The following is a 12,374-nucleotide window of genomic DNA, read 5'->3' as shown; positions in this document are numbered from 1 at the left end:
AATGGATTCCGAGACCATGGGCAATCCCAAATTACTAAATGCCATTGTAGAAGGCAAGATACAGTAATTTCTGAAGTGAAATGGAATAGTAATATCCTGCAAGGAGCAGTGACTCTCTTGAGCACAGAGCTGAGCAGATGGTGTGGGGCTCAAAGATGGATGATGTGAGGGTGCTGATAACTTGGGAGTGGCCTTGCCATGGGGGCTGTCAATGAGTCTCCTCACTGCACTGAGCTGGCCCTTTGTTCCCTGCAAGTGATGAGGCTGCATCCCATATCCTAACTCTTTAGATCAGGCACATAGAGGTCAACTATATGGAGATAGATACGAATCCGTGGAAATAACACAGAGACAAGGAATAAAATAGTAGTTACAGGGTGGAGTGGGAGGAAATGGAAAACATATGTAGGAAGAACACATCGAAAGCTTAGCTTTAAAAAAGGCTTGTGGGGCTGGGGAGATGGCTCAGCAGTGAGAGGGCTTGCTGCATGAGCCTGAAGGCCTGAGGTCCACTCCCAGCACCCCAGTAAGAAGCCAGCATGAGCACACATATCTGTAATTTCAGTCCTGTGGGAAGAGGGTGAGGGCAGAGACAGGAGAATGGCTGGGACTCCTTGGTCAGCCAGTTTGATCAAAAATGGCAGCTCTGGGTTTGGAGAAAGACCTTAATGCAAGGAAACAATGCAGAAGAAGATAGATAGAAGTGGATGTTTGATGTTCTCCAGCCTCCACATGCAAGTGTGTGGGACGCACACATCTGCACACACTTGTGCATACACCATACATACAAACACCACACCACCTACCACAGGCATTGCATGCACACATGCCAGAAACATTGACCTTTACCAACTTCCAGCTTCTTTCGCCTGCCAGTTCAATCAATGATGCTACTTCATTTAAGTGATTCAGTTAAGAAGACACCTTGTGCATATAGGGAAAGCCGAATCCTAAAATAGCCATTTCCCAAGAGGGGATGAAAGACCAAACTACAAAATTCTACCACAAGATAAGATTCTGAAGTTTCCTTTGCATTATGAAGGGCACATTAAATGATCACTTACTGGCAAGGAGAACATTTGATAATACATGACCTTTTCAGTCTAATTTACCTATAATGGTTGGGAGAAATTGTCTAGTCACAGACAGTCATGAACAAGGCCTCTTGCTTTGTTGGACACATTGCAGAAAGTTGTTTTCGTTTTTTGTTTGTTTTCATAAATTTATATATGTATATATTTCTCCTTTTGAAAAAATAGTTTTATGTATTTGCAAGCAGAGGGGTGGGAATGGGTGGGCCAGGGTCTTCACCACTGCACACGAACTCTAAATGCTTTACATGGATGCCGGGGATGTGAACCTGGAGCACTGGGATTGTAAGTAAGTGCCCACACCCTTAACCACTGAGCCACCTTCCCAGCCCAGAAACTCACCTAGTTTTAAGCTAAGCTTAGACATCCACTTACAGGTTGTTGCCAGGTGGCTTTTAAATCAATATACCCTCAACTCTCCTAAGGTCCCTGTCTATTTTGGCCAAGTGAAACTCTTGAAATTTATTTTTGACAATTTCATGCGTATTTAATGTATTTTGATTATATTCACTCCCATTGCCTTCTCTGGTTCCCCTCCCACTCTTGGTGAACTCCTTCTACTTCTCAGCTAGTCCCTTCTACTGCCATGTGCCATTCTTGTTTGTGACACCCCGAATTTAACTAGGAGAGCAGACCTGAACGGGGCTGGGGTGGCACCACTCATGGGCGCACGAGCATCTTACCAGTGGCAACAGCAGCCACCATTAGCCACCAGGAGCTTCTCGGCGAGAGACGGAGCTCATGGCCTCCCCTGCCCCATCCTAGGAGAATGTTGATGTTACCGGTATTTTGCAAGTCTTGTGCACGTTACCGAAGCTGTTGTGAGCTCACGAATCCTACAACCATGCCACATCAGGAAAACAGCACCCCACAACATTCCTTCCTTCTCATCAGCTCTTACCGTCTTTGTTCTGAATGTTCCTTTGTTGAACACTGCCAGGCACAGGCTGGAGCCTTCAGGAGAGGGGCCTGAGCTGCCAGGCATGGCTAAGGACCCCCGGGCTACAGGAGGCCACTCTATCTCCAAGCCCAGCACACCTGAACTTAGGCTTTGCCCATAGCCCAGTGACCTTTGGCAATTTGCCTAGGAAACTCCTTATCAACCAGTACCTTCACACAGCCCATCTCCCTGACACCCTAGATCACCTGACACCAACACCCACCCTGCCATTGCCTACATGCTGGAATGAATGTCCCCATATTCTAATTAGGCATCAGCTAGGAACCTTGTACATCCAATCCCCTTAGGACCCTTAACTGCTTATAAAGCCCATTTCCTTGACAATAAACTGAAAGAGCTATTTACGGAAACTGACTCCCAGGAATGATTCTTTCTCTCATAACAAGCACAACCTTGGTCTCCACGGTTGCCTGGGACACCTTCAGGGGAACCGCAGCCAGTCCCTGGGAGGACCCAGGAACCCACATTCCCTGAGCCTTGGAGAGGATGATGTAGATGTCCCATTTAGGGCTGAGTAGTCAGCAGTGACTACTGAAAACTCCCTTGAAAAACAACCAGTGTGTGCCATCTAAGATCATCAGGAAGCATTCGTGTTAACAGAGGTAGGCTTATTCACCTGGTACACTGAGAGAACCTGAACTGTATAGGAAGGCAAAAGGCATCTAGCAAAAGTGTGTTAGGAGAGATTGTTGTGGGACTTGAACTTGAACTAGGTGGGTTGTAGAGTGACTTGAGTGTGTGTTCGAGGACTGGGCATTGCTAGGAAGTACAGTTAATTCTGATATTTGGAACAGGCGGGGACCAGCTGTCACTGGAGAAACAGGCATCACTCATGGGAAGTGCCATGTGGCCCCTTACCTGTTTGCACAGACCCCGTCTCTCTTCCATCCCTGGATCAGGAGCGGTTGTCAATGAGCAGTGCTTTTCGGCCGTGATCATCCTTGGGTCTTGCCTGGTATTACCCTTCTGTGCCCTGTTGGTGCTCAGCAGGAATGCTCGTGGAGCTGGTACTAGGGACTTGCCAGCTGTTGAAGATGCTTCTCTCCCCACCCCCCGCCACCTCCCCAGGTCTCAGCATTGTCAACAAAAAATGTACAGGCTATTAGAACTCTGAAAAGTAGAAAGATTGTGGTCATTACTGCACAGGCAAATTGAAAAGAAATGGAAGGTTATATAAGAAAAATATCTGGAGTTTATGTAAGCATGCCAACTTATAATTAAACGCAGCCATCTGGAAAGGTCAGCGTGAGCCTATAGGTCTACGAATGATAACCTTCAAAGGCACCATTGTGCATTGTTCAGAAGAGAACGTTCAGTTAGCCCGTACAGGTTCCTGGCATTAAGTTTATGGTTCTTAAAATCTGGGCAGCTCCAACATCAGCCACAGGGATTCCTGTCCAGAAGGTGACTGTGTGAACTGGCTTACACAGGTCAGTCCACAGCTCGCCCTTTTGTGTAGGTGTTAATTATTCAGTTTTGATATCTTTAAGGAAGTACTGTTATAATGGAGTGTTTGAAGTGAACAGTACCCAGCATGCAGTAAATATCAGATCTGTTTTCCTTATAAACTGGTTTGTATGCTTTTATGATGCAGTTAAGAATACTGAACTTGGGCTGGAGAGATGGCTTAGCGGTTAAGCACTTGCCTGTGAAGCCTAAGGACCCCGGTTCAAGGCTCGGTTCCCCAGGTCCCACGTTAGCCAGATGCACAAGGGGGCGCATGCGTCTGGAGTTCGTTTGCAGAGGCTGGAAGCCCTGGCGCGCCCATTCTCTCTCTTCCTCTATCTGTCTTTCTCTCTGTGTCTGTCGCTCTCAAATAAATAAATAAAAAATTTAAAAAAAAATAAAAATAAAATAAAATAAAGAATACTGAACTTCTTGGGCTGGAGAGATGGCTTAGTGGTTAGGCATTTGCCTATAAAGCCTAAGGACCCCAGTTCGAGGCTTGATTCCCAGGACCCACTTTAGCCAGATGCACAAGGGGGCACACACATCTGGAGTTCGTTTACAGTGGCTGGAGGCCCTGGCATACCCATTCTCTCCCTCCCTCTCTCTCTCTCTCTCTCTGTCTCTCTGCCTCTTTCTCTCTGTGTCACTCTCAAATAAATAAAAATAAACAAAAAATTTAATAAAAAAAAGAATACTGAACTTCTTAACAACAAAAACCAGAATGCAGGTCACTAGGAAAATGCACTGCACAAGCCTACATTGCAAAAGTATGTGTATTAAAAATACATATATGTATAATACAATATGTGTATTAAAAACCAAACCAGAGCTGGAGAGATGGCTTAACAGTTAAGGCATTTGCCTGCAAAGCCAAAGGATCCCAGTTTGATTCTCCAGGACCCAATGTAAGCCAGATATGCCCAAGGGGGCGCATGCATCTGGAGTTCATTTGCAGTGGCTGGAGGCGCTGGCACGCCCATTCTCTCTGCCCCCACCTGCCTCTTTTTCTCTCTCAGATATATATATCCCAAACCAAAGGTTAGAGGTACCTACTGGTCAGAGAAAACATTTTAGCCTGTTCCTCTGAGAATAAGCTTTAAATAATTCATGTAACTGAATATGGGATCAAAGATGACTTTACAAACACTGCTATAGTATGACAGTGTGACATTGTTTGGATAGTGTTCTTGTGGTCATTTTTTTTTTTAATGTAATTCCCCTGGTCATAATTCAGACTCTGGAGCTTGTTTGATTATGGTTTTTCCTGTAACCTTCCATTACCCTAAGATGGAAGGCAACATTGCTAGGGAAGCTGGAGTGTCCCATGCTCAGTGTAGCAGTGACACAAGACCTTTAGCATTGCCTGGTCAGGTGACATCATGCCCTTATCTGCTGGTACTCTCGGGTTCAGCCCGTTCTCCACAGAAGTGCTCATATCTGTGTGGCTTCTTATGTTACTGCCTGAATTCCTTTATTTCTATTAGCTAAGCTAGATATTTCCTGCCTCTTTCAAGTGGGTTCTGTGGTGGTTTGAATGTAAATTGCATGCTTGAATGCTTAATTCCCAGTTGGTGGCACTGTTTGGCCTGGTTATTGGACCTTTAGGAGGCAGAGGCTTTTGCCGGAGGAAGTGGGTCATTGGGAGCAGACCTTGGGGTTTTATATTCCAGTCCCATTAGGTGCTGTTTCTTCCCGGTTGATGTGAAGGTGTGACACTGTTTGCCTGCTCAGCCTGCCATGCCTTCCTCACCATAATGAACACTTCCCCTCAAGGGTGTAAGTTGAAAATAAACCTTTTCCTTTCTTAAGCTGCTCCTGCTCAGCCTTCTTGTCTGAGCAATGAGAAAGAAACTGATACAGATTCCTTCTCTGAAATATCATGATGGTCAGTATTTCTTATTTTATTTTTTTATATTTTATTTATTTATTTGAGAGAGGGAGTGAGGCTGAAGGAGAGAGATAATGGACACACTAGGGCTTCCAGTCACTGCAAATGAACTCCAGATGCATGTGCCACTTTGTGCATCTGACTTACATGGGTCCTGAGGAATTGAACTGAGGTCAGGTCCTTTGGTTTTGCAGGCAAAGGCCTTAACCACTATGCCATCTCTCCAGCCCTTTCTTCTTTTTCTATTAATTTATTTTTATTTTTATTTTTTGGTTTTTCGAGGTAGGGTTTCACTCTAGCCCAGGCTGACCTGGATGGAATTCACTATGGAGTCTCAGGGTGGCCTCAAACTCACGGTGATCCTCCAACCTCTTCCTCCCGAGTGTTGGTATTAAAGGCATGTGCTACCGTACCCAACTTAATATTTTTTTTAATTTTTATTTATTTATTTGAGAGCAACATAGAGAGAGAGCGAGAGAGAAAGAGACGGGGGAGGGGGAAGAGAGAATGGACGTGCCAGGGCCTCCAGCCACTGCAAATGAACTTCAGACGCGTGCGCCCCCTTGTGCATCTGGCTAATGTGGGTCCTGGGGAATTGAGCCTCGAACTGGGGTCCTTAGGCTACACAGGCAAGCACTTAACTGCTAAGCCATTTCTCCAGCCCCCAACAATATTTTTATTTTTAGTTATGTACTTGAGAAAGAAAGAGAGGGGCAGAGAGAGAGAGAGAGAAATAGCATGCAAAGGCCTCTGGCCACTGCAAATAAACTCCAGACACATGCGCCACCTTGTGAATCTGACTTACGTAGGTCCTGGGGAATTGAACCTGGGTCCTTTGGCTTTGTAGGCAAGTGCCATAACTGCTAAGCCATCTCTTCAGCCCTCAGTATTTCTTGTTAACAACCATTTCAAAATCAGAGCCCAGATAATTCCCAGAGCTTTGGCTCAGTAGATATATGCATGCTACAGCTTCTCAGGAGGATTCTGAAAATAGATTCAGGTACGCAGTATAACTCACCCACGGGCCGTGGGGACACGATATTAATAGAGAGTCTATGTTGGGCAAGTTGAATTGCACGATCTTGCTTTGAACCAAGACAATTTGCAAGGCTAATGGGGCTTGGGGTAATGTGTCGTCACTCTCTGCCGCCCGTCTTTCACCATCTCCCTGTCCTAGCACAGAAAACCGAGCAGGAACCTGCACCAGAGCAGCCTGGGAAGCAGCAAGGCCAGCCCGCGTGATTGCGCTGCTTGTACTGATCACACTCCACCCTGCGCTATCGCTCTGGTCCTTCTCTCTCTCTTTTTAAATTCTAACTAAATTGCAATGCTCTTAAAGGAGAAGCAGAAACTTGGACCAAAAAAACAGTTTAAAATGAAAATTCTGAGAGCTGCGGGGCCCTGTGAAGCACAGTGACTACCCTCCCAGGTACTGTGCCGGGGTGGGCGGCTGCTCAGCCTGCGTAGCGCAGCAGGCAACGCTGACGGCTATTGGGCATGGCCTGGGCGCCCAGGAGGAAACGCAGCCATGAGATGACAATGCCACCAGCAGACGCACAACCTGCCGGCTGTGAAATGCCCCAGCAAAGCAGCAGACAGGAGGGACTTCAACCCTCCCAAGGAGGCAAGAGCTGGCTGAACTCCAGGCTCCTGTCTGCCTCATGCACACACGTATCTTTCTGTCTGCACCCATGCAAGTATGAAAGGCACACATCTACACACACACACACACACACACACACACACACACACACACACACACACACACACACGGGTCTCCACGGAGGAGCGCAGGTAGAAGGGTCTTGGATTTCAAATAACTCTACTGAGTGGCATGGCTCACACAAGGCCACCAGCACCCACTTTTCTTGAGTGCTGCAGCCCACAGAAAAGCTTCTGTGCTGTCACCAAGGAGACTCCCAAGCCAGTTTCCTTGGCAATGTGTTGCCTGATAGTGAGGCTGGCTTTGGGACCACACCGTGCTCCGCAGCAGGCTTTGCAGTGAACCTCGACTGTCTAGAAGCTTTCTTCTCTGGCTTCACTTCTGATGGCTTCAGAAATGAAGAATCTTTATTTTCTTTACTATGTTTACTTTTTTTTTTAAATGCTAGACTAGCAGTTTGAGGGAAATAAAAAAAAAAAGTCTGCTTTAGGATATTTAATATTCTTCCTGTTAATAACGAATCCAAAATGATTACCCCAAGACATGGGAAAGGTGAACCTTCCAGACCTGATTTTTAATTGAAGCTTGAAATTAACACTGTGGTCTTGCTGTTTTGCCCTCTCCAATCTGTTCAAAAACAAGACACCTAGAGCGGGGCATGGTGGCACACGCCTTTAATCCCAGCACTCGGGAGGCAGAGGTAGGAGGATCATTATGAGTTCGAGGCCACCCTGAGAATACGTAGCGCATTCCAGGACAGACTGGGCTATGGTGAGACACTACCTTGAAAAAAAAAAAAAAAAAAAGCCGTCTAAGATACAAGCCTGGTCAAGTTACTCTTCTGTGCAAAATAATGTCCAGACAACATCTCAGCACAGTCTATAGGGCCCATCTTCCTCTAGCCTCTATAAAACTTTTACAGAAAGTAGACGTACGTAGGCAGGGCTGGCTTCCAATTCACTATATAGCCAAAGATCTTTTTATTTCATAAACCTTTTAAAACATAAAAAACCTTGTTTTAGGGCTGGAGAGATGACTTAGCAGTTAAGGTGCTTGCCTGCAAAGCCTAAGGACCCATGTTCAACTCTCTAGATCCCACGTAAGCCAGACACACGGGGTAACACGAGATTGTACTTGCACACAATGTGGCCCAGGTGTGTGGAGTTCGATTGCAGTGACTAGAGAACAAGGTGTGCCAATTCTCTCTCTCATTTAAAAAAAAAAAAAAAAGAAAAAACCCTTGTTTTAGCTCATAGGTCATGTATACAGTTTTGTCCTCCGACTGTATAGCTTGCCAACCACTTTTAGAGTCTAAAGTCTTTGGGACTTAGCATAGCTTCCAAGTGAGGGTGACCCCTGCCCCGCCCTCCATCTGTCTATTCCTTGTCTTGCAGGCACAGTCTTTCTCAGTCTCATGTGTGGATGCCATTTTCTGGGCCCTAGGATGGTCATTTTCTCTTTTCTCCCTCTTTCTCCTTCTCTTTCTAGCTTTCTGTAGTAGCTTCCCCTGTCCCTCCCACCTCCTTCTTCAGGAAATAATTCGAACTATTGAGAATGCTAATTTTCTACTTGGCATTTATTTTATTTTATTTCGCTTCTTAGTGACAACCTTCATACATACAGACTATAATCCCCTCCCATCACACTCCCTTTTCCTCCCCCTCGCCCCCTCCACTGAATCCCCTCCAGCATTTATTTTAAATGTAAGGGAAAATAAACACAAACAAATACTATTTTTATTAGCAGCTTTCTCTTTTTACTGAGTATTCCATTACCTAAAAGATTCTTGCATGACTTCTCTAAAAAGCATATAGACTTTTTAAGGCTAGAGAGATGGATCAGAGGATAAAGGCCTGCTGCATAACTCTGAGGTCCTGAGTTCAGATCCACAGATCTCACATAAAAGCCCGAAAGTGTGGCAGGCTTATGTGATTTTCAACTCTCTCTCTCTCCACACACACACACACCAAATAAACACCCTTTTTTTAAAAAAATAAAAATATAAAGTCTGCCATTTGTAAAATGCATCCTTGAAAGTTCTATTCTCCCCCACCCCTTTCTGCTCTTCTGTTACCTACTAGGATTTTAGTATCTTTTGTTGACATGCAGAAAAACAACATCAGGACATAAAATTATACATCCTATAAAGCAGTCTGGTTTTCTTATCTGGCTATAATAACTTCTGGGAAAAGTAAAATTTCCATTGAACCATGTTTATCCCATACATAAAGGTCAAATGTTAATTAGTAAAACGTTGGATAATTAGAAGATAATGTATGGTGAGGTGGAGGTGTTGTTCAGTGTTCCAGTGCCTGACTCTGGAGGCTCTGGGTTCAAGTCCAACGTCAGAGAGAAAGGGGGGGAAGGGAAGGAAGGAGAGAGGGAAAGATAATGTGGTCAATGGTTCTTGAAAGTTTAGAATCAGCAATAATGAAAATTTCTGACATAAACCAGAATTTAGTGAATGTACCAATGTCTGTACATTTAATGATAATGTATACATTGTAGTAATTGGAGCTGCTAATAATAGGAAAAACTGTGAAGGAGAAGTAAACTGAGGCGATTCTGTTTCATATTTAGCTTTCGCAAAAATATACAGAAACATTTCCACAAAGCAAAGTGTGTTAGTTTTTCATTAAAAAGAATAACCAGTCTAAGTAAATCATTTTCTAGGGCTGCCATAATGGAGTTCCACAGCCTGAGTGCCTTGTGCCAGAAAGACAGATTCCTCTCCACTCGAAAGGCTCTGCATCCAAGACAAGAAGTCACTATTGTGAACTCCTTATAATCACTGTCAGAGGACCTAGTCCACGCCTCCTTCCTCCCCTCTAGCCATGCCTCGGTGTCCCTTTTCTTTCTAGCTATTTTTGGATTAGGGACCATGTTAATTTATTCATTTGAACTTCTTTGCCTCAATAAAGACTTTCCTCCAAGTCAAATCACATTCTCACCCACTGGGGGATGAAGACTTGCATCTATGCATTTGGAGAGGAGCGTAACTCAATCTGTAGTGCTAACCATCCACAGCCCCACCCACCCGAAACGAGTATTTTGCTGACGTCTAACCTCCCCCCTTAACGCTGCTGTGCGTTTTGCCCCTTTCTCGTCCACAGTGACGGCCAGCAGCTACAGCCTCTATACCTGGAGTGCATCCTCTCCGTGCTCAGCAGCTCCTCCTCCTCCATGCACCTGCACAGGGGGTTCACTGACCTCATCTGGTGAGTACCCACTCCTGACACCCCCAATGCCGGCCAGGGGGGCTCCCGTCGCCGTGCCTCGCCCCCTCGAATCAATTCATCAGAACATAGCTATCTGGCAAGTAGGAAAACTTCTTTGTGGACACGTCTGAGGCTAAAATGTGCAGAGAAAAGAGGTGACTGTCATAACGACCATGGGTCCATGGGCCTGTGAGGTGTTGTTTATGTCGTGGAATCATGGGAGAACTGAACCAGTCAGTTGTCTGGGTTTTCGGTTTGTTGTTCATATTGAAAGCATATGAACACAGCAGAAACTTATATAGGCGCAAGAGATGCTGAGCGTGGACACTGGCCATCAATGACACAGTTATTATGGTTAAAAAAGAAATGAACTTTGATAACTAGCATGTTAAGTCTATTTTTTTCACAAACAAAATGTCCCTGTTACAGATTCTTGTGTTATTTTGTGCAGTTAACCTTAGCATGAGAAGTTATAGGTAGGCAAAAGAATGAGCAGTAAGGAACCCAGCTCTCCCTGGTTATTAATTAATTTATTTTTTTTTTTTTAGCATCTGCTATTTGCCCTGGAAGTGACATTCTCATTCTGTCACTTGGCTTCTGGTGAAGCTATTTTTTTTTTTCCTCCCTGTCTCTTCCCAGGAAAAACCTCTGCCCTGCTCTCATCGTGATCCTGGGGAACCCCATCCATGACAAGACGATCACCTCGGCTCACAGCAACAGCACAGGCATCAGTGCGGACGCAGACTCTGCCTCTGCGGGCGTGTCTGACCACGGTCGGGGCTCCGGCTGCTCCTGCACGGCGCCAGCCCTCAGCAGCCCCGTGGCACGCACTATCTACTACCTTGCAGTCGAGCTCATCCGCCTGGTGGGGTCGATGGACTCCATGAAACCCGTGCTGCAGTCCCTGTATCACCGAATGCTGCTGTATCCCCCGCCCCAGCACCGCGTGGAAGCCATCAGGATCATGAAGGAGGTAGGATGGGTGGGGGAATGGGTGGGTTTACAGAAGTGCTCAGAGCGTTGGTGATCATTTGGAACTCCATTGCTAGCGCATGGAGTTACGTAACAAAAATTCGGTCTGCAGTTGGTGTGCATGCATTTTGGGAGCTGTGGTTAAAAACAATATATATATATATACACAAGGCTGAGAAAAGATAAACAGCTAGAGAGATGACTTAGTGGTTAAAGCACTTGCCTGAACAGCCAAAGAACCCAGGTTCAATTCCCCAGTACCCATGTAAGCCAGATATATAAGGTGGCGCATGTGTCTGGATTTCGTTTGCAGCAGCTAGAGGCCTTGACACACTCATTTTCTCTCTCTCTCTCTTCCTACCTGCCTCCTTCTGTCAAATTAATAAATAAAATATTAAAATTGCACATGTATTAAAATTGCACATACATATGCAATTTTAATATTTTATTTTATATAATATAATATATATATATATGTGTATGTATATGTCACATAGCTCCAAGCCCTTTGATAATTAGCCCTGTGTTTGTTAAAATTCCATTAGCTGTGCCTGACTCTGCCCCCAATATTCCAGTCTGCTGTCACATTATGCTTGTCACAGTTACCAAAATCAGAGTTCAGAATGACTTAGTTGCTGGGTTGTACAAAAGAGAGCTTTCCCAGTCTCTTCTTGCTAAAAGGAATCCCTTGGCCCCCTACCTCCGTATGCCCCATTTCTCCCAAGGGTCAGAACCCAGGCAAGAATAGAAAGGTTTTGTAGGTAGAATTAACCAACTCCATGTGTTTCCTTATGGCTTTGAGGAAGAATTGGGGCTATATTGAAGGCATTGCAATAAAGAATCTCTGCTTTCTCCCAAAGAACTACAAAGGAAAGGGCTTAGCATTTTTGTTTTTGTGTACTCATTTATGACAGTTACATGTTTGCATTTCCTTAACATGTCTAACCCCCCCCAAAAAAACAGAGTAACAAATTCTCTTGTTGATGATTTATTCAGCTTAAACAATATTGATTACCAGTTTCTAAAATGTTATTTTTAAATATTCTTATTTATTCATTTGCAAGCAGAGAAAGATAGAGAGAAGAGAGACAGATAGAATGGGTGTGCCAAGACCTCCTGCTGCCAACGAACT

The 12,374-nt window shown here is 44.9% G+C and overlaps 1 protein-coding gene across 1 annotated transcript in view; it reads left to right on the top strand.

Moving 5' to 3' along the window:
• The window catches only part of Arfgef3 (ARFGEF family member 3), a 196,172-nt gene that overhangs the window by 101,112 nt on the left and 82,686 nt on the right, over positions 1-12,374 (top strand). Inside the window, exons 9-10 of the mRNA XM_004651167.3 lie at positions 10,166-10,270; positions 10,910-11,243. Coding sequence (XP_004651224.2) covers positions 10,166-10,270; positions 10,910-11,243 — 439 coding nt within the window. The remainder of the gene's footprint in view (positions 1-10,165; positions 10,271-10,909; positions 11,244-12,374) is intronic.

Source organism: Jaculus jaculus, chromosome 9 (genome assembly GCF_020740685.1).
Source record: "Jaculus jaculus isolate mJacJac1 chromosome 9, mJacJac1.mat.Y.cur, whole genome shotgun sequence".
NCBI lineage: Eukaryota > Metazoa > Chordata > Mammalia > Rodentia > Dipodidae > Jaculus > Jaculus jaculus.
This window is presented reverse-complemented; position numbering and strand designations above follow the sequence as displayed.